The following is a 22,953-nucleotide window of genomic DNA, read 5'->3' as shown; positions in this document are numbered from 1 at the left end:
ATCTAAGATATGTATTGCTTTCTTCTGCAGAACACAAAAGAAAGAAAGAAAAGAAGAATATTTCAATTCTGTAGGTCCATACAATGCAAGTGAATGGTGACCAGGACTTTGAAGCTCCAAAAAGCATATGAAGTCAGAATAAACATAATCCATCAGACAGCAGTCTCCTTGGCGATCATGATTTCAAGCTTGATTACACTACATCGCAATCTAGCGCTCTGCACACGCGTCAAGCACTAGGAAGTGTAATCAAGCTTGAAATCATGATCACGCCTAGAGACTGCAATGTCAAGATGTACAGTGAAAAAGACAGAGCTGAGATACACTTCTACTTTGCTTGTGTTATGCAGAAGAAAGAAAGACGTACACATATGACATGGCATGAGGGTGAGTAAATTATGAGATTTTTAATTTTTGGGTGAACATTTCCTTTTAAGACATTTCCAGAACGTCTTTTAAATATAAGTGTATTTGGTCTTGATCCACAGTGTTTTTGTTTACTCTTAGCATAAATAGTTTATTACTCTCATACGGCATTTTTTGTTTGTTTGTTTTTTAGTAAACAGCAGCTTTTGCCAACTGGAAAAACTGGAACATTAACTTCCTTAATCATTCAGTTGCATGACAACAGAAAGAATGGAGTTTGTATCCAAAATCAGTGGCAACAATGCTCTGCTTGTCATTTGGAAGCACCTGAGGTTCAGAAACAGACAGCACAGTGACTGATCACAACATAGCATGTTAGGCCAGCTAAGATATATATCACAATGAACGGCAGGCCTCCTGTCACTGTGCTGTGCTCTGAGGCCCTGTGAGAGCACCGATGCTAAGTGTTATCAGGGCTGAGAGGAGGAGGCAGCGAGGACGGCTTCGTGACAGCGGTGCGCTAGATCTCATCCCAGCCAAACTTTGCAGAGTCAGACTGGCGGATGAAATCATCAATTATAGCACAAGGTGAGCAGAAAGCACTGCGTAAAGGTCGCATGGGGTGGGGGGGTTGTCCAGCTCAGGGCTTTTTTCTCTGCGTGCCACTCCTGAGTTTATGGGAGGTCCAGCATACCACAGAAATGGAGTTTAAATTTTAAACAGGCAGAGAGAGGGGGGCCCCAGGCCCTGTGTGAAGATTTCAGGAGGTGACAGGGTGGGAACGAGAGTGAGAGAAAGAAGAGGAGACAAGAGAGTGAGAGAGAGAAAGATGTCTGGGACTGGACTGAATGTGGAGCAGCAAGGGAGATTCATAACTAATTCAACAGTCAAAGCCGACAGGCCCAGATACATCGCATGACATGTTTCAACTGCGGTCCACTGGCTCCCATTAAAAGAGGTTGATAATTGCTGTGTTTGTGGTTCTTTACCTCAAAAAAGGTGTATTGTTCACTATTATGTTTCTTGTCCAAAGCCAACAGGTGGCCTATCACTGACACAGCACAGTGAGATTAGGACAGTGCAACATGCTCCCTGCACTGGTCACTCCTCTTCTTCCACATAAGTGGATGGGAACCAACCCACCTGTAATTATAAAAAGTGGTTGTTACCAATGTGTTTGCATTCCATGGGCATCCATACATAAACATAACTAAGGACTGAGGCCCAACACATGAAATAAAAACATGGTGGAGAGACAATTTGATGAGAATCTTGCTGAGCAAATTAGATCTTAAAAAAACAACACATGTTTGTCGCTAGCTACCTGAAAAGTACAGACATTGGATCCCTACAGGTTTGTTACCATCAGGCCAACCCAAGAGGACATGTTCAATGGAACCTCGCACTTGCAATATGTTGATTATGCACCTGGATTTGTTCAATTGTCTAAAGTACATTTCTGGCCTAAAAGCCGCAGAGCATTTCTCTTCATCATTGTGGAGCGGAGGGGGGCGGGGCCGGTCGGAATATCGCGCGCCCGGTCCCCAATCAGCCTGATGAGGCGCGCGAGGGATAAAGGCGGCCGGTGACGATTGTTCGAGAGAGAGAGAATTATGGACATGTCCGTCATGTGTGTTTATGTTTGTGCTTTGAGTTTTATTAAATATGATTTATGTTGACTAGCCGGTTCTCACCTCCTCCTTGCCCATCCTTTAACTGTTTTACAATCATCTTGTGTGACTGACTTGAGGGCTCTTATGGAGAAAGAGACGTATTTGATAATTATATGTGCTGAAGAATCATTAAGAGCCATTCTGTCCTGTTCTTACATCACCTCTAGTCAGTCATCTCTCTTCACTAACTCAACCAGATGAAATGAATGAAGAAAAAGGGAATCTAATAAGGAATGAAGAAAGACTCTTGGAGAGTCAGTGATGACTCTGTCAAGATGGTCTGTTATGGGTACCCAAATGTTGATAGGCTAAACTCTTATATTCCAAATCTTTATATACTGTAATACTACAATGAGTATTAATATTAGACCCTGAGGAACCACACAAATCAATTACAATCTTACCTGTATATTTATGTTGTTTGTTTGTGTCTAAAGCATGGATACCACCGGAAACTTGTGTATATGGTCGTGTGACAATAAAGTGATTTGATTTGATACTGTTTATCACCTTAAAATCTATGTAATCAATAGGGCTATGTTCACATAATCAGTGTTTGGGATTGTCAACTGTAAGATATGTCAATTTCAAGACTCTGTATTGTGTCTTTAAGGATTTCTTTTTTATTCTGAACTTCCCGCTTTAACCTGCAGGAATCGCGATACTGTTCAGACTGGTTAATGCTAGTTCTGTTTTGCCATGCTGTTCACTAGCGAAAACGCTGTCCAATCTGCATTTTTTTTTTTTCATGTGAAGCGGGTCTTGCTGGTTAAGCCCGTTAAGAAGCCTGGTGGAGACATCAACACATCAGCATCCTATGCTGGAGACCGGCATCCAAAACAACTGGTGACCATATGATCTTTTCAACTAGGCCGTTGTGCACTACAGGTTACTATGTTGCCATCATCCTCTGAGATATGTGGTCAAAAACTCTGTTTCAATTTTTGTCCAGTTCATTTGTTTCAGATGTTCCCCCCTGAAAATTTCACATTTGTTTTAAGCATGCACTGTTTTTCATATATTAACTATATATGAACATAACTACTTATCACTCCAAACAGGATTGAGACTGTATTCTGTTGTTGTGTGAATGTAACCTTAGAGTTCACTTCAGATTGTGTTTACATCAACCACAATATTCAAACACTATATTTCTAATAAATGGTCTCAAGTGCAGTTCCTTGAGGTGCACCCAATTTCCAAAGACAAATAATCAAACCTTTATGGTAAATTAAACCCACATCAGCAGCAAAATATATAGTGTGACAGTAGCATTAGAATAACCAGATACTGGATACTTTGAATGAAGGTGTAGAAGTGTGTTTTCCTCACCCGCCCGTTGACCTCGCCCTTCCACCATCCATTAGTACACTTGATGTAGATCTTCACCAGGTCACCCACCTGCAGAGATAGTTCCCGTGTGTCTCTAGAGCTGAAATCGTACCGCACCATTGCAATGCCAACTACTCTCGGGGTTAAGACTGATGGAACATGCAAAGTAAGAAAAACAGACAGTTAGAAAAATATGTTAGAAAAAGACACTGTGTGTCTGAGTAAAAGATGCTTTACAAGACATGCTAAGTAGGACAAAATGGATAAATGTGCAAAAAATGTAGGATGTGTGATTGGAGGTTTGGAACAAAAACAGGGCACAAATGGTTTTACATCAGACAGTTCAATTCACTGAAACATGCTCACAAAAATTCAATGCACATCCATTCTCACCACAATTCCTCTTTCACACAGAAAATATACAAGCACAATAGAAACAGTTGAATAAAACACATGGAGAACAGTCTGGAATGGCTGAAGGTGGCTGATAGCTGTACCTGACCAGAAGGGTGAGGGGGAGGGAGGAACAAAACTGTAGCTGGTGGGACTCAAAACGGAAAGTCCACACAGCACTGGAGCTTAAGATCCAAGCCGTGGCGGAGTGAAGAAATAAAGAACACAAAACCCAGAGAGCTTAACTGAGACATTTTCAACAAGAGACATTTTCAACCAAACAAAGAAACAAGAACAAGAAGAGCAAAAATAAATCAAAATCCCTGAAATATACTAGTCTTAAAATTTTCTCAGAGCAAAGGGTAAAGATAACTAAAAAATGACATACATTTGAACAAAAATTTATATTTAATCATCATGTATACACATTCATGTAGTTCCAAGCCCCTATGAATTTATCTTTTTCTGTGGAATACAATAGGTGAATTATTGAAAAATATTTGGCTGCTTTTTAGTTAAATGGGATAAGTAAAATAAAAAAAGAACCATTAAAGGAGTCCATATGACTTGTGCAATATATCACAAGTCTTCTGAAACCATATGATAGCTTTGTATGAGGAACAGAACATTTTCACAAAAAATATTTTTAGTAGTCATGTTTCCATATCACAAAACAATTTTCAAATAAAGCTGTGTTTTTATCCCATCTGTTAAAAGAGAACAAAATCGTCACTTCTGGGCAAATTTGTGCAAAATAGAGATTATAGATAATAGAAGTTGAAGGCACAGTGGCTCTTTTATTAAATGTAATTAATTCCTACTTGTGGTTTAGAGCATGCCAGCAAAACACTCTTTATGTTTGCTGGCATTCAGCAGCAGATGCCTTGTGTCTGGGACCAAAAGAGTGTCAGGCTGTTCTGGGAGGTAAAATACTAGCCAATCATTTTGATGACAGGCTTTTGCTCCGGCATATCTGAATGACCAGAGCAACATTTGAGGTTCAATTTTACAAAATGGAAACAAGCAATCAGGATATTCTTAAAAATGCACTTTTTGAGTTCAGAAAGTCAAGGGTTTGGAACGACATGTACGAGTAACTGACAAAATGAATTTGTATTATTGGGTGAACCATTCATTTTAATTTCAAGACTTTGAATGCACCTTTTGTCTCTGGCACCTTTTGGCAAGAACACACAAGTATGTGGTATGTCTGGCCCTGTCACTGACACAGCTGTGATACAACTTATATAGAGAACGAGTCCTGTTACCATCTGAACACCCATCTGAGCATCCAGGGCTTTATGATATTTAAACTAGCAAGTGTCAAATCCACAATATGTTTGCCTGCCTGCTTTGCATCTCCTCTGGGGGGGGGAGCAAAGTGCTGCACAATGAGCCAACTACCTTTTCCTGTGCCACTGTCACTCAAAAAATACATTGAATTGATTATAAATGAAATTACAACCAGAAATTGTGTAGCTAATCAAATGTTCAACAGTGAGCTCAAAAAAATATCTAGACACTTTTGGGATCTATTTTACATTTCAATATGTATTAATTTTATTGCATTAGATACAATAATATAAAATTAATGGACACCTGCAAACAAATGTAGCTAGACTTTGTCTCATTTTTATTTTGTGCTAATTTAACTGCTCAAAAGTTAATGTTTAGTGGATGTATGAAGTCAATGACCCTCAAGTTCACACAAGTGTCTTACCAGAGTAACCACATGTCAAGTTCATAGCATTAACTTTGGAAATTATCCACTTTGTTTAAAAACTAGAAAGTGTCCAAATATGTTTTAAAATGTAAAACCTAACAAATTACTTTTTGTGAAATGTTTTGCTTGAAAAGTTATTTGCCTTGTGGTATATTACTTTAAAATAAATGCCATATTTATTGTTACCCCACTTTTTCTTTCTGTACCTATATTCGTATCAAAAATTTGGAATTTAAACTAAAGTGATAGCTGTTTTGTAAATCACTTTCCCCTCCACATTAGCTTATCAAACACAGCCCTGATATTTCCCTTTGTGTTTAGCATGTTTACCAGACACTGAATGCCTGCAGACGTGTCAACTCCCACACATTGGGCACATCAGTGAGAGTGATGTCCCAGTTTGCATCAAGGGCCTGGATTTTCTGCTGCATTTGTGAAAGGATGCATCACCATGAGTGACAGTTGAGCATAAACATCTTTAACAAGCCGAAGATACCGAGCGATAGAAGAAAGGAAGGACTAACAGAAGACTGAAATCCCCAATTCACATCCTCCATCAATCCCTACTATCCCTTTCTCTTTGGCATTAGAACTGCAGAGAGAACTGCCTTTTTTCTATCTGACATTACTTTCTGTTCAATAAAGCTGACTTTCCACATTTCCCCTCATTGCCCTTTCATTTCTCGGTGCGGGGAATGCCTTTCCTCTCAACTGTGAGACAAGTGCTCAGGAACACTATTGTGAGTCCCCACAGGTGAGGGGGAGCTTAGCATCCATCATGGCTTTTTCCTGTAACTCAAAGCAAACTTTCATGTCATGTCAGAAATATTGCTGGTGCTACTTGAGCACAGCCCTAGTGTCTTGTTTAGCCGAGTCCTCTCTTCCATCGCCTGCAGCAGTGGCAGCAGAGACAAATGGAGACTGCCATTTTCCTGCTGCCAGGTGCTGTGTGAGTAGGGCTCAGTTTGCTGCATCTGTCTGTCTCTTTGAGGAGCCATCTTGGGCAATGAGAGCTGGAGCAGGGACGTACGTTTATTCGTCATGAAAGTAGGGCTGCAACTAATGACTATTTATATGGTTTAATCAGTGCATTATTATTATTATTATTATTATTATTATTGATTTATTGATATGATAAAAAAGTACATGTTATTTTCTGTATTTGATTGAAAGAAAATTCTATTTCACGTCTTGCCCAGTGTTCTCCTCCAAGTAGTGTTCAAATTGAAGGTTATAATAACAAAAAGCCTTAAACGTATAAATGTAATTTAGACCAATGAAAATGATGTGATTGTGGCAACATTTTTGCAAAATTATACGTTATTACACAGTTCATGGCACGGATCACTGCTGTTTCTAGGTGAAATGTCCATTTTGTGGTGCTTAAAGCAAGTTCAATGTTCAAATAAAGGGGGTGCGTTTCCAGTACAATGACATAACTAAATGCGTAACAACCATAGAGCGATGCATTGTTGTAGAAATTAACTAGCTAGTTACGAATGCCATAGTACGACTGAATGTCGCACATCCATCATTCGAACCACATTGGTTGAGCTGTCGTTAATGACATCACTCAGGGGGTGAAGTAATAACTTTCGCAAATATAAAATTATTATAGCTCATTTACACGTACACCAGAAAGCCATTTAATATGAGAAAGTTGTTGAAGACACAAAAGCAGCATGCACTGTGTAATGTGATAGATACATTGCGCTGCAATAGTGGGGTTTTCCTTTACATTAGACTTCTATGTTCCCCTGACGCACTTGAGAACATGGGCACTCCTCAAAAACATATTAACACCACTTGTGTGTTAACATAAACACATAAATTCCATGTTCACCAACAGAAACCGTGTGTGATAAATCACTTTCTCTTAACAACATTTAATCTCCTCAATGGCTGCACTAGTGTTTACGTGATGTTTCAGCATGCTGTTTTCTGCAAAACCCCGGAATTTTTTTTTCTTAAATCCATGTAAACGTGGTGAAAGTGTTGACAGAATTAAATAAATATATTGAATAAAAGATATAGAAGCCTTAGCAAAGTGAAATTATGTCCACACAGCAAATTAACATGGTATGGCTAACACAGGTTAAGAGCTGTTGTCCAACCACACAAATTTGCGATGCTGTTTGCAAATGTTCGTTGGAACTATGGTTTCGGGAAACACCAAATCGTTGGTCTATGTTGGTAACGATGGAACTTGCGACCACAGTTGGCTAGCGATGCTTTTTGGAAACAAATCCCAGATGAGCTTTTTCAGGTCAATGCTCTTTTTCAGTTTCAAATCGACAAAACCTAACTACCTCCCTACCCTAAACCTTAAACCTAAACTTAACCGATAGTGTCATTAAAAGAAATTATGAGATGAGCAACACTGTTATTTTGTGGTGCTTCTGTCACTTTCAGCTAACATGTTGACTTCTAGACTCATAACCCTGTCCATTGCGTCGCTAGTGCAATGCTCAATCAGCTACAATTTGTGCTACCGCACGATTTTATCGCATCCGAACAAGCTTGTAAATGCGTTTAGTTATGTAATGCAAATGTTAAAATGTATAACCTTACACTGCACTATAGTAAAAGTGTTTTAATGTCAGAACATAACATTAGGCCCATTCACACAATAAAATTTTTTGTTGTATGAAGGTGAGAGATAGTTGTGAAACTATGTTTTTATTTTTATGAAGGAAGACTTCAATATTTGGATTGGGTCAAGTGATCAAGAAAGAGATGCGTCTTAAGCCGTTTCTTGAAAGTAGTTTGAGAATCAGTTGCTCAAGTGGAGTTCAGAAAGTGGTTCCACCAGTGAAGAACAGTGAAAGTGAAAGTCCAAAAACAGTATGCTCAGATAGGAAAGTCTATTCTTCCTAATGTTGTGTAGTGTAAATCTGCATGATCCGGCTGTCATACCAAATAGAATTACTTACGTTATATGTAAGATTTCAAATAAATATGGTACATTGTAAAGCTAAATTTGACCAATCCAACAACAAATATTTTATCAAAATAATTGTGTTCCATATTAGATTATTTTCATTTATATGCTGAAATGTAATCATATTCAAACACATTCTATGCTTTAACCCAACAAGCGTGTCTTTTATTCAATATTTATATTTAATCAGCAGAGTCAGAGAGGTGTCGGGAGGCACACACTGTCTCCACAACGCAGCTAAAAATACAGTACATGCTGAAAGCCAGCTATGTCTCCTTCCATTAAAACAGGCTGTGTCTAATATGGCAAAGTGAATAATGATATGCTACAGTCAAAGTGTGTCTGAACTTGGTGTACAGTACTCACCAGCAGCTCTGTACATGACTCTACCACTGAGCTCCTTATAGGGCACCTGCAGAGTAGTGTCCAGACTGCGAAAACCCTCTTTTAGAGTGTGCTGCTTGTAGTACTCCACTAGACCCTGGACAAAAACACAGCAAGTTTATAATTGCTGAATACTTATACTTAAAATTATGGAATGTGTTTGCAAATCTAGTAACACATACAAAAGTGTACCGTGGTATTACCAAAACTTTTGGACATGATGTCATGGTAACACCATGCTTTTTCTTTTTTTTTTTGGTCATGTACCATGGTAATACCATGTACTCTTTTAAAGTACCATGGAGTACAATGTAAATACCATGACATACAAGTGAGGCAATCATACAAAATTACCACACATTTTGACCAATACATTTCCATGACTCTTTTTCAGTTGTTGGTGATAAAAGGATTTTTAAAACTCATTTTATAGATTACACACAAAAAGAGCAATTTCTAGCCAATACATTAGAACTTAGTAAAACTAAATTTAAAAAAAACATAGAAAATAATTTCCATGAAATTTCCAAGACTGGAAATCACAATTTAAAAATTCCCTGATATTTCCAGGTTTTTCATGACAATGTTTATGTACCATGGTAAAAATCCCATGTTATTACCATCTGATACTATCTGTGTACCATGGTGCTGCCACAGTACTTTTTTATAAGAGAAAGTTCAGCAGTTTGAAAACATTTGGAACAAAACATAAAACGGTTGTAGTACTATTGATGATGGTGGTGGTGGGGGCGTGGTTAAGCACCGGTTTTTGAACGGAGAGCGTGATCAGAAGATGAGAAAGCTAAGGATCATCACCTGGCAATTATTGTCTCAAACAGCTGTTAGAGACAATCATTGCCATGTGATGATCCTTACCGTTCTCATCTCCTGATCTCACTCTCCATTCACAAACAGGTGCTAAACCACGCCCCCACCACCACAATGACTGATAGATTAATAGCTATAACTGCCTTGTCATGCCTTTCTAACCAACACATTATTAATAATTCTAATGAAATACAGAAATATGCAAATCAGCAAAGGTTCTGGTTTTCAGACCAAAAAATGCCTAGTTCTCTGCAGCAAATTTAGTGACACTGAATTATGGCACCCAACAGATGCATTCATACATTTATGATAAATAGAGCAAATGAAGATTGCTGCAGTGAAACTCAAACCCACTTACTAATACAGACTTGAATGTCCTGCTCTCAGCAATGTAGAAGCAGCACTCCTTGGTGAGAATCTTAATGTGTTTCACATCGTTGTTGTACCTGCAAATTAACGAGAATGATGTTTAAGGTATAGTTCACCCCAAAATGAAAATTTGTTCATCATATACTCACTCTCATTTTGTTCCAAACCCATATGACTTTCTTTTAGCATAATGCTTGCCTCAGTCACCATTCCCTTTCATAGTATGGAAGAAAGATGCAATGAAAGTGAATAGTAACTGAGGCTAACATTATGCTAAACATCTCCTTTTGTGTTCCATGGCAGAAAGAAAGTCATATGGGTTTGGAACAACATGAGACTGAGTAAACAATGATAGAATTGGGGGTGAACGATCCCTTTAAAGGAGTCATGTCATGAGGAATACAATTTTAAAAAGCTTTTAAAGATGTGTAGTCAAGTTAAAACTCTGAAAAAAGCCATTGTTTCATTCAGCTGCAGTTACGCTTATTGTTTTTTTGTAATACATTTATTAAATCATACAATAACAAAGAAATGCAAAACATCTATATATACAATCACATTTAAACCCCACAATCCTCTCTTCCTCTTCCCAAACCCCAAATCCGTCCCCCCCAAAAAAACAACCCTGTAACATAAGTAAATATATAGGAGAAAAAAACAGACACACACACACACACACACACACACACACACATATATATATATATGTGTGTGTGTGTGTGTGTGTACGTATGTATGTGTTATGAACAGAAGGCAGCGAAGGCAGACGAGGTGACTGGATCTAAACGCAGGCTTACTTTATTTAACAAAATCAAAACAAACACAAAGGAAAACCCTCAATGGGGAAATAAACACAACACTGAGAATATGGGCAAGGAAAACACACCGGGCTAACAACGTTCAACGATTGACAAAGACAGAACAAAAAACCAGGGTATAAATACATAAGGACAGGATGATTACAAATGATAAACAGGTGTGAACAATGACACAAAATGGCAGTGATGACGGAAGGTGGATTGTGGGAAATGTAGTTCTAAACAATAGACTGGTGAGACACAGAACACAGGGCAGACAACAGGGGAACGTGACATAGCCCCCCCTCAAAGAGCGGCTTCCAGACGCTCCTAGAAAAAAGGCAAAAAAAAAAAAACATCCAAGGAGAGAGGGGGGAGCTTGTGGTGGGCAGACAGACCAAGGGGGCAACGAAGGGCAGATAGGCAGTCCGGAGGGCAACGAGGGGCAGACAGGGAGTCCAAGGGGGCACAATGGGCAGGTAGGAAGTCCAAGGGAGCACAGAGGGCAGGCGGGAAGTCCAAGGGGGCACAGAGGGCAGGCGGGAAGTCCAAGGGGGCACGAAGGGTAGGCAGGAACTCCAAGGGGGCACGAAGGGCAAAGACAGGTTCAGGTGGTCTGGGAGCTGGCCACCGGGCAAAGATAGGTTCAGGAGGCCTGGGAGCTGGCCACAGGGCAGGGCCCGGTTCAGGAGGCCTGGGAGCTGGCCACAGGGCAGGGCCCGGTTCAGGAGGCCTGGGAGCTGGCCACAGGGCAGGGCCCGGTTCAGGAGGCCTGGGAGCTGGCCACAGGGCAAGGACGGGTTCAGGTGGTCTGGGAGCTGGCCACAGGGCAAGGACGGGTTCAGGAGGTCTGGGAGCTGGCCACAGGACTAGGATAGGTTTGGGGAACCTGGGAGGAGGCCACTGGACAGGGACTGGGTCAGGAGGCCTGGGAGGAGGCCACAGGACTGGATCAGGGTCAGGAGGCCTGGGAGGAGGCCACAGGACTGGATCAGGGTCAGGAGGCCTGGGAGGAGGCCACAGGACGGGAACAGGGTCAGGAGGCCTGGGAGGAGGCCACAGGACGGGGACCGGGTCAGGAGGCCTGGGAGGAGGCCACAGGACGGGGACCGGGTCAGGAGGCCTGGGAGGAGGCCACAGGACAGGGGCCGGGTCAGGAGGCCTGGGAGGAGGCCACAGGACAGGGGCCGGGTCAGGAGGCCTGGGAGGAGGCCACAGGACAGGGGCCGGGTCAGGAGGCCTGGGAGGAGGCCACAGGACAGGGGCCGGGTCAGGAGGCCTGGAAGGCTCTGAGGACGGAGCTGAGGAAGGCTCAGGAGGCGGAGCAGAGGAAGGCTCAGGAGGCGGAGCAGAGGAAGGCTCAGGAGGCGGAGCAGAGGAAGGCTCAGGAGGCGGATCCGTAGGAGGCTCAGGAGGCTTTGGGGGCGGAGCCGTAGGAGGCTCGGGAGGCGGAGCCGTAGGAGGCTCGGGAGGCGGAGCCGTAGGAGGCGTGGGAGGCTCGGAAGGCGGAGCCGTAGGAGACTCGGGAGGCGGAGCCGTGGGAGACTCGGGAGGCGGAGCCGTGGGACATTCTGGAGGCTCAGGAGGTGGAGCCGTGGGAGGCTCAGGAGGCCTTGGGGGCGGAGCCGTAGGAGGCTCGAGAGGCGGAGCCCTGGAAGGCTCGAGAGGCGGAGTTCTGAAAGGCTCGAGAAGCTTGAGAGGCAGAGCCCTGGGAGGCTCGGGAAGCTCGAGAGGCGGAGCCCTGGAAGGCTCGAGAGACTTGAGAGGCGGAGCCCTGAAAGGCTTGAGAGGCAGAGCCCTGGAAGGCTCGAGAAGCTTGAAAGGCAAAGCCCTGGGAGGCTCGGGAAGCTCGAGAGGCGGAGCCCTGGAAGGCTTGAGAGGCAGAGCCCTGGGAGGCTCGAGAGGCGGAGCCCTGGGAGGCTCGAGAGGCGGAGCCTTGGGAGGCTCGAGAGGCGGAGCCCTGGGAGGCTCGAGAGGCGGAGCCCTGGGAGGCTCGAGAGGTGAAGCCCTGGAAAGCTTGAAAGGCGGAGCTCTGGAAAGCTCAGAAGGCGGAGCTCTGGAAAGCTCGGGAGGCTCGGAAGGCGGAGCTCTAGGAAACTCGGAAGGCGGAGCTCTGGAAAGCTCGGAAGGCGGAGCTCTGGAAAGCTCGGAAGGCGGAGCTCTGGAAAGCTCGGGAGGCTCGGAAGGCGGAGCTCTAGGAAGCTCGGAAGGCGGAGCTCTGGAAAGCTCGGGAGGCGGAGCTCTGGAAAGCTCGGGAGGCGGAGCTCTGGAAAGCTCGGGAGGCAGAGCTCTGGAAAGCTCGGGAGGCGGAGCTCTGGAAAGCTCGGGAGGAGGAGCTCTGGAAGACTCGAGGAACTTGAGAAGCAGACGCCGTAGGAGGATGAGCTGCGGATGGCGGGGCCACGGCGGAGCCCAAGAAGGCTCTGGAGTCTCTGGGGACAGAGCCGTAGGAGGCTCGGGAGGTGGAGCTCTGGGAAGCTCGAGAGGCGGAGCTCTGGGAGGCTCGGGAGGCTCAAGTGAAGGAGCCCCGGGAAACTCTGGAAGAGGAGTCCTAGAAGGCTCGGAGGCCTCGAGAGGCTGACGCCATAGAAGGATGAGCCGCGGACGGCGGGGCTGCGGCGGAGCCCAGGAAGGCTCTGGGTCGGTCGAGGCTACAGGCGCTGGCTCGCTCACCGTGACATGTGTAGGCACAGGCTCGCTCACCGTGACATGCGTAGGCGCAGGCTCGCTCACCGTGGAAGGCGTGGGCACAGGCTCCTTGCAGTAAGCCGCTAGATCCATTTGTGGTCAATCGTTCTGTTATGAACAGAAGGCAGCGAAGGCAGACGAGGAGACTGGATCTAAACGCAGGCTTACTTTATTTAACAAAATCAAAACAAACACAAAGGAAAACCCTCAATGGGGAAATAAACACAACACTGAGAATACAGGCAGGGAAAACACACCGGGCTAACAACGTTCAACGATTGACAAAGACAGAACAAAAAACCAGGGTATAAATACACAAGGACAGGATGATTACAAATGATAAACAGGTGTGAACAATGATACAAAATGGCAGTGATGACGGCAGGTGGATTGTGGGAAATGTAGTTCTAAACAATAGACTGGTGAGACACAGAACACAGGGCAGACAACAGGGGAACGTGACAGTATGTATGTATGTATATATATATATATATATATATATATATATATATATATATATATATATATATATACTGTATATACATATATATATTACATACACATACATACATACATACAGTCTCATAATAATCATTCTAACTATATTACACAACTCTCTCTCTACACCCCACCCGAGAGCCCTTCAAAAACTTGCCCCATTTCTGGATAAATAAATCCAAGCCACCCCGTCTTCCCGATGACACCTCATAAGCCACCACCCTCCCCATCTCTGTGCACCACTCCGGATATGGGGGTGCACCAGCTGACCTCCAACACCTCAAAATAACCTGCCTGGCGATCATCACACAGGTCAAAACTCAATTCTCTATATGACTATCCCCCATATCAATGACCGCCCCATCGCCCAGAACACAAAGTCTGGGGCAAGACGAAACCCAAGTGCCCACCACATCAGACACAAAATTCTGAATCTTCAACTAGAATTTCTGGATCTAAACACACCACCAAAATACATGGTCATGGCCATGTCACCATCCTCCGATTGGCATCTCCAGCAGGTGGGTGTCTTTAAGACAAAGCCTATACAATCTAGAGGAGGTCCAATAAAATCTATGCAACATTTTTAATTGCATAAGATGCACCCTTGCATCTCTAAATGCAGACTTAAAATTGTATGAATCCTTGCCAACACCCCCTCCTCCAAGACCAAGTTGAAGTCTTTCTCCCATACTCTCTTGGGAGAAGTTAAAGCTCTGTCCCCCAGACTCTGAATTAACAGGGAGTAATACACTGATGCCTCATAGCCTTTCCCAAAAGCATTGATAACCTCTCCCAGAGTATCTGCTGCTTTAGGGGGTTGTATGCTACTCCCAAAAATAGTACAAAGCAGGTGGCGCAGCTGTAAATACCTATAAAACTGAGATCTAGGGATTCCAAAATGTTGAACCAGATTTTCAAACGATCTCAACACTCCACTCTCATATAGGTCACAGAGTGTAGAAACCCCCCACTCGATCCACTCTGACAAGCAGAAAGGGGACTTATCGATACACAATCTTGGGTTCTGCAATATGCCTGAGGCAACATTTAAATAAATGTCAGATTGAAACATTCTTGACACTTTTGTCTATACGGAGTGTACATGCGAAATAACAGGGTGTGACTTTACTTCTCTGATTAGTTTTATAGAGAGGATTTGCAATGGCGAAATAGGGGCAAGAACTTCCGGTTCAATAACAAACTTGAGAGGGGCTCTCTCGGGTGGAAGAGACCAATGAGCCAAATGTCTGAGACTGAACGCAAAATAATAAAACTAAATCTTGTGTAGGCTTAACCCACCTTGTAAATCGGCCTATGTAACTTATTAAAATGTAATATAGGAGGCTTATCATTCTAAATGAAGGACTTCACTATGCTTTCAAATTGCTTGTAATAAGAGAGGGGGAAATCTACAGGGAGAGATTGTAGCAGGTAGTTACATTTTGGAATACAATTCATTTTAATAACAGTAACCTTCCTAATCATCGATAAATGTAATGAAGCCAACCTGCCCACATTGCTCAATGCTTTTTATTAAAGGGTCAAAATTAGCACTCACTAAATCAGACAAATTTGCTGTGAATAAAATCCCCAAATACTTAATGCCCTGTTTGGGTCACTGGATGGCACCCGGCTTAAAGCCGTTACTGGACAATACGCTGTCAGAGCCAAAGCTTCGGAATTAGAACAATTGACTTTGTACCCTGAGAACTTGGATAAGGAATTAACAACTCTGAGGAGGCAAGGCATACTGTAGATCTAATCGTGTCAGAGACAAATAATAAAATATCATAAGCTTATGCACCACGCCTCCCGCCATCACCCCTGGAAAATCATCCTCCTTTATTATCGTGGCTGCTAATGGTTCCAGAGCAAGACAGAACAATAATGGGGAAAGAGGGCAACCCTGCCCCTATTCGGAGTAAAATAATCAGAAATGAATCCATTTGTTTGTACCGCTGCTAGAGGGTGTCTATAAAGCAACTTAATCCAACCAATAAATGTACTCCCAAACACATACATTTCCAAAATCTTAAAAAGATAATCCCATTTTACCATACGCCTTATCAGCATCAAGTGAGATGGCAGCGACCGGAGACTGATCATTCACTACTGACCACATGATATTTATGAAACGCCTAATGTTATCAGAAGAGCAATGGCCCTGAATAAACCCTACCTGATCTATATGTATAAGAGATGTCATAACTTTACTTAACCGGTTAGCCAAAATGTTTTACCAAATTTTAACATCTAGCTGAATCAAGGAAATTGGACGGTAACTTTTACACTTGAATATTGTCCTTTCTAAGAATAAGACTAATCCGGTCTTGTGTCATAGTTGGCGGAAGCTTTCCATTCTTTAATGATTCCATATAAACTTCCAACAATACTGGAGCCAATCCTGTAGCATAAGATCTAAACAATTCAGCGACAAACCATCTGGCCCTGGAGCCTAGCCTGTAGGTAAGGCCTGAATTACCTTTTCAAGCTCCTCCAAGGTTATCTCAGAATCAAGCATAATTTATATCAATGGCCGAGGTAAAAATTTCACCACCAGCAATGGTAGAAAAAGACTCTCACTGCTTTATCTAGAGAAAAGCTTCCCTGCATCCATTTCTCAACATCTGCCAATCTTGTAACCAGCTCAGAGAATTTTATTTTCATCGCCATAATCGATCAACATATTATAGCAAGATCCTCCAAATCAGCAACATCCTTCGTCAGCATCACCGACATGTTGGACAGTTGACGCTGAATTTCCCTGGCCACACCATCCAAATCGAGTCACCGGTCTGTAAACCCATCAGAGCTTTCATCTTGAACACGTAAGTGTCTTTTAATGTGTCCGGAGCCAAAGATTTTGACTTTTTTGCCATGATTACCACAAAGAGCAAATGTGTAGCTGGGTGTATCAACTTCCATTTACACGTCTGCTTCTCGAATGGAGTCCTGTACCCCTGTCACAAATATTTTTGAGACCATCTGTGCCATTTTTAATTGTTGGTGTATGTAAACATGCACTAGAGGGACATCTTTGACCATCTTGATGATTTTCTGGTTTTCTGGATTGCTTGTGATCCAGACATATTATGATTCAAGCTTTGCAAAGTAACTTTTATTGAAGGATGGGACAGTTAAAAACACTTGGACCCAATTGCAAAACCACATGTAAACAGTTCCATTTATGAATATTTCTGATGTCATAGGTGTTTGATAGTTTATGGTGCTGACAGCCTGTCTATACCGGACGCTTCAAGTGTAGACAGCATCATTGATTATAATAGGTTCTATTGCTTTGGACATTTAGCCCACTCATGTCTGGTGTAGGCAGGGTGTCAGTGTAAACAGTTGTGCTTGAGATGAACAGTTTAATATATTTGGATGCAATGTGTTGGATGTGTGTTATATGTAAACCCTAAAATGTAGTTTTATAATGTTGTGGAGCTTATTCATTCTCTTCCGATTGAGTTTCAAACATGGCTGTATTTGAGGGGCTGCACGATGTTACATTGGGCATATACGCATACACTTAGGCCAAAACTGAGTGTTTCAGGCCAGATCTAATATCATCCATCCATCCATCCATCGTCAACCGCTTATCCTGTGTACAGGGTCGCGGGGGGCTGGAGCCTATCCCAGCTAACATTGGGCGAAAGGCGGGGGACACCCTGGACAGGTCGCCAGTCCATCGCAGGGATCTAATATCATATATTACTAAATTATTACTAAAGTTATTTTGGTGTAAAATAACTTTACTAACATTATCAGTGGATCTCAGGGAGGATAATAAAACTATTTTTAAAAAAAAAGCATTACATGATTCCTTTAACTATTTCAAGATTTTCAGTCACTAAGCTGAACTTCCACAATGTCAGCTATCTCCAAAGGTTTTCCCTGGGAAGGGGCGACAAACTTTGCATAAAATGAGGATGTAGAATTATGTTGTAAGTCTTTGACTGTAGGTCAAAATACCTGGAGGATCTTACACGCCACATAAAGAGGATTTATTGTTTTTACCAGCTGATTGGTTCAAGCATAAGACACGCAACAATAAAATGTTAAGTGGTAAGCAAGTAAAGCTCATACCACACATAACGTGTACAGCAAAGATAACTCACTGACCATGTGCATGCTACACATTGAGCTGTATGCAAATAGTTTAATGCATAATGCATTGAGTTGCACAGTGGGAAATGCATAAAGTAAGCTAAGCTGTGCATGCAAAAGGACACTCTTGTCATGCAAGGACCTCTTAGACCATCCATCACACCAATTTTATGCGCAATAAACACACACTCTCTCACACGCACATGAAGACAATTAATAGCAAGACGTACTTGATGCTGATAGCGTACTCTCTGCTCTCATGGCTCCTGTATCTCACCAGGTAGGTGCTGTTCTGTCTCTCCATGAGCGTGGCCTCAGCGTGGTGCCTCTCCATGGGCCCAGCAAACCTGCTCGCAATGAGCCAACACACATGTATTTAAAACCAAAACCACAACTTTTATGACATTATTCATGCAGTTCCTTTTATGTAATACGCAGATACAATGGGTGGGGAAAAGGTGTGTTTAAACATAGACTGTTGTTGCCACTTACCAGGGCTGGGATGAATAGTCGACTGTTCTGGGAACCTGAGGATGAGAAAAGTCATATTGTTGTTTTTGCCCAGGTTATTCCAAGTGTCTTGGAGACCTTGCTAAATTTCTGTGTATTTAGATTGTCTCAATGATGTTGAGATCCGGGCTCTGTGGGGGCCATGCCATCTGTTGAAGGAATCCTTGTTCTAATTCTATTCTATTCTATTATATTCTACTAAAATGTACATTTCCAATTGACACTCTAAACCAAATGCATAAAATTACTTTATCTAAATAATAATTAAGACAAATGACCAAATTTCAGCCATGCGACTCTATGTGGCGCAAGCTGATAGGTTCTTTGACTTGTTATCAGGTAGCCCCAGTGTATATATATACTGTAAAAAAAAAAAAATTATCTCAGTGATTTCAACTGTGGTATGATTGTTGATGCCAGATGGGCTGGTGTGAGTATTTCTGTAACTGCTGATCTCCTGGGAATTTCACGTACAACAGTCTCTAGAGTTTACTCAGAATGGTGCCAAAAACAAAAAACATCCAGTGAGCGGCAGTTCTGCTGATGGAAATGCCTTGTTGATGAGAGAAGTCAAAAGAGAATGGTTTGAGCTGACAGAAAGGCTATGGTAACTCAAATAACCACTTTGTACAATTATAGTGAGCAGAAGAGCATCTCAGAATGCACAACAGTGAGTGTATATTGCATTTTTTACAGCCATTTTTAAGGAAATTGTGATTCTTTTAATAATCATAAGATACCTACTTGTATAGCAGTAATAATATATCATAAGCCTATAGCTATAACTCAATCAGCAGCATTCAAATTATCATGTAAACCATTCAAATACACATACTTACACATGGGCAAGGCTTGACTGAATCACTTGGGAAGAAGCCAGTCTCTTGCGTAGTCAGGATTTTGCCCTGCCAATACACGTTGTTGTTAATTGCATTATATTTGCCTTGGAGCAATGCTCCCCTTCCCTTTCCTTTAATAAATCTAAGACAATTAGCTCACCACAAGCAGTGAATCTCATTTAAACCCACAGTTAATTACTGTTCAGACCCTGCCCATGGTTAAACTCCGTTACGCATCAGAACAAAAGCATCATGTGATGCTGAATAATACAGCTTCCATAACATAACCTTGTGAATCATGGCACTCTTTGAAAATAAGCCATTGTTTTATATTGCTGCTCTGAGCATATTTGGATTTATGAATTACATTAGACCTCAGTTTTGTGTTATGTCTTTGTGCAATAGATTCTATAGAGCAATCAGAATCCAGGCAGACCGAATGCCAGTTTTAAAATAGCCTTATTTCTTGCATGGCTTCAGCCACAATTACCTGGATGATTTTGGATAAAAACAGACAATTCCCCCTAACTCAGTATGAAACAACAGCTGGGAGGTCATAATACACTGTGAATGCGCTGGAACCAGATTTAGCTGCCTGTGATTGATTACAAGTTTGGCTGAAGGTTTGACTGCAGGTGTAATGAGTTTGGTCCTCTTCTCAAACATATATACTGAAGAAAGTGATCATGCAAACATTCTCTGTCTTTTCGTCCTCACTTTAAGATCATCTTTAACAAGTATGAAATTAATTTCAGAAAAATGCACCTCGACCACAAATTAGATTGGAACCCAAACTTGAACTGCATTCATGATTTATTTGGCTTAATAATGTTTCACCATAGCTTTTGAAAGCCCTTTATATTTGTTATGCCACAGATAAGCGTATGATAAAGATTAAACTTATCATCCCATTAGAGTAAACAGTTGGCAGCCTAAAGGATCAAATGAAATTACAGTGATCGATTGCATGGTTCGTGCAATGGGACAGAGATAATTGTCTTCCAGTAACATGGGAGATGGATGCTCAGCTCTCTGTAATTCCATTCTTTGGTGTAATGCGACCCTGAAGATTTAGTAGCCTTATTAACAGTTAAGTGTCATTTCTCACAAGATAAAATAAACCAGTGATGTGCATTATCATTCAATGTGCATTATCATTCAACAGTAGCTTTCTCACTCCCATCTATGACCTGCCTGGTGCGTGAAGAACCGTAGCCACTGCCTGTCGCAGTCTGTTGGCTTGGTGAATCTCTTGGCATCCATTTTTGCACTGTAGATTTTTTCTTTACCTCGCTGTGTGCTATCAGGCAGAAATGGCCTAGCATAAAGCATGGGAAATCTCGCTAAGTGGCTATTCCCTGCTGAGCTGTTTGAGGCGCGTTGGCCAGATTGGAGCGACACCAGGAAGAAGATGAGGTTTTAGTGCCATCATAAACCACGGAGAAAAAGAGCCACACCGACCCGGCACGAGCCAGCAATAAATAAAAACATTTGACTACGCCCTACAGTCCCTATTACTGTCAGGTCACTTGATTTCCAGAGTAGAAATCTGTGCACTTGGAGAGCAAAATGTACTTATTTGAAGACCAGTCTTGTGGGCACTAATTCATTTAACATTAGGTATTCCTATACTGTACTAAAATAGTTTAGATGTAATAAGCATATTAGATGCAAGCAATTTTGTAAATAATAAAATATTACAATATTTACAAGCCAAATTGTATATTATTATTTATATTAAAATATAATTACAAAGAGTACTGTGCAGTCTTAACACACAACATGTTCTTAAAGTGATAGTTCACCCAAAAATAAAAATTATCTTATTCACACACCCTCTTGCAATCCCAGATGTGTATGACTCTCTTTCTTCAGCAGGACACAAATGAAGATTTTTAGAGGAATATTTTAGCTCTGTACAATGAAATTGAATGGTGGACAGAACTTTGAAGCTCCAAAAAGCACATAAAAGCAGCATACAATTAATCCATATGGCTCCAGTGGTTAAATATTCAGAATCATGGGAGTCTTCAGAAGCAATATGATAGGTGTGGGTGAGAAATAGATCAATATTTAAGTCCTTTTCACTATAATTGTTTGCTTCTGTTCGCATTCCAAAGCACGTCCATTAGGAGACTCAGTTCACCCTGCCTCACGCACGACGTAAGCACACTTGAATTTTCAAATGAAAGCAAAGCCAACGAACTTGTGAACAGCGTTCAGTTACAAACAAATCGAGCTACACTTCTGGTTGTATTGTGTCAGTTCTCATGTGAACATGCCAGTGGACTTACATCACACGAGAGGCAGGGTGAACCGAGTCCTCTCGTGGATGCGCATCAGGGGTGATCGGAAGTAAATATTATAGTGAAAAGAACTTAAATAGTGATCTGTTTCTCACCCAAAGCGATCGTATCAATTTAGAAGACATTAATTTATCTGGAACCATACGGATTACTTTTACTACAATTGTCTGTGCTTTTTGGAGCTTTAGAGTGTTGAGCATCATCCACTTGCATTTTGTAGACCAACAGAGCTGAGATATTCTTAAAACAATCTTAATTTGTTTTCTGCTGAAGAACGAAAGTCATACACATCTGGGATGGCATGAGGGTGAGAAGATGATGAGAGAATTTAAATTTTGGGATGAACTAAAAAATTAACAAGAAATTAATTTGTGAAGTTGCCTGTAATACTATTAGAAATACTGCAGTGGCTTTTCTTCTATATTTGGTGTCTTTTATACCAGGAAATTACATCATAATAACTTAATTATATAATTCTCATAATGTTTAACACAGTATGAGCCCACTGGGTATGGTAGTATTGTTCAAGCTGCTTATTGCATCACCATTAGATTGAATTGTCATAACATCTATATAATTAAAGGTTATCAGTTCCTTGTTTCTTGGTTACTAATTCAGTTATTAGGAACATGTAAAATGTTTATTTACTGCTGTAATTTATCTGACCTGCCACCAGAAGCTGTGTGGATCAGCACAGATGACCTCTATGACATCACCGATCTGAACGTTTAGTGGTGGACCACCCTGAGGACCGGGCACCCCGAAATAGTCTCTGATGACCAGCATTTTTGGCAAACCTGTAATAACATAAAACATACAAACAACACAACATAAACTTACTTTCTTACTGTAATACAAAATTCTGGTCTTTTTGTACATGATTTATCAGAGTACTTTATTTCCTGGAAAAAAATATTTTTTGTCTTCACATTCTTTTATTGACACTACGTTCCTTGTGGCTGATGTCACATATCCCTCTTATTTTTCAACTATGTTGCTCCATTCTGGTAATTAACACCAACATTTCACAACCCAATCAAATTAAGTCCTACCCTACAATTATTCTCATTGAATATTGCAGATTAAGGAGGTAAATGGGTTGCCAATTTTGTTTCATGTTGAGTTTAAATACAGTGCAATGAAGGACCACGTAATACATTGCAGATTTAAGTTGGGATTCTTTACTTAAACTG

The 22,953-nt window shown here is 41.7% G+C and overlaps 1 protein-coding gene across 2 annotated transcripts in view; it reads right to left on the bottom strand.

Annotated features, from left to right (window-relative positions):
• Nucleotides 1-991: 991 nt before the first annotated feature.
• Nucleotides 992-22,953, bottom strand: part of vav3b (vav 3 guanine nucleotide exchange factor b) — a 73,063-nt gene continuing 51,101 nt past the window's right edge. The window contains exons 20-28 of one of the 2 annotated variants that reach the window (XM_052134120.1): nt 22,427-22,557; nt 19,455-19,520; nt 18,598-18,632; nt 18,336-18,452; nt 9,999-10,086; nt 8,795-8,909; nt 3,869-3,949; nt 3,372-3,520; nt 992-1,509 (exon numbers count right to left, since the gene is read on the bottom strand). In XM_052134120.1, the coding sequence (XP_051990080.1) occupies nt 1,468-1,509; nt 3,372-3,520; nt 3,869-3,949; nt 8,795-8,909; nt 9,999-10,086; nt 18,336-18,452; nt 18,598-18,632; nt 19,455-19,520; nt 22,427-22,557 (824 nt within the window). In that variant the 3' untranslated portion in view covers nt 992-1,467. The remainder of the gene's footprint in view (nt 1,510-3,371; nt 3,521-3,868; nt 3,950-8,794; nt 8,910-9,998; nt 10,087-18,335; nt 18,453-18,597; nt 18,633-19,454; nt 19,521-22,426; nt 22,558-22,953) is intronic. The other variant, XM_052134121.1, reaches the window with a different exon arrangement.

The sequence above is a fragment of the Xyrauchen texanus genome, chromosome 9 (genome assembly GCF_025860055.1).
Source record: "Xyrauchen texanus isolate HMW12.3.18 chromosome 9, RBS_HiC_50CHRs, whole genome shotgun sequence".
In the NCBI taxonomy this organism is placed as follows: domain Eukaryota; kingdom Metazoa; phylum Chordata; class Actinopteri; order Cypriniformes; family Catostomidae; genus Xyrauchen; species Xyrauchen texanus.
Note: the sequence above shows the minus strand (reverse complement) of the source record. Positions and strands in the feature narration are given on the sequence as shown.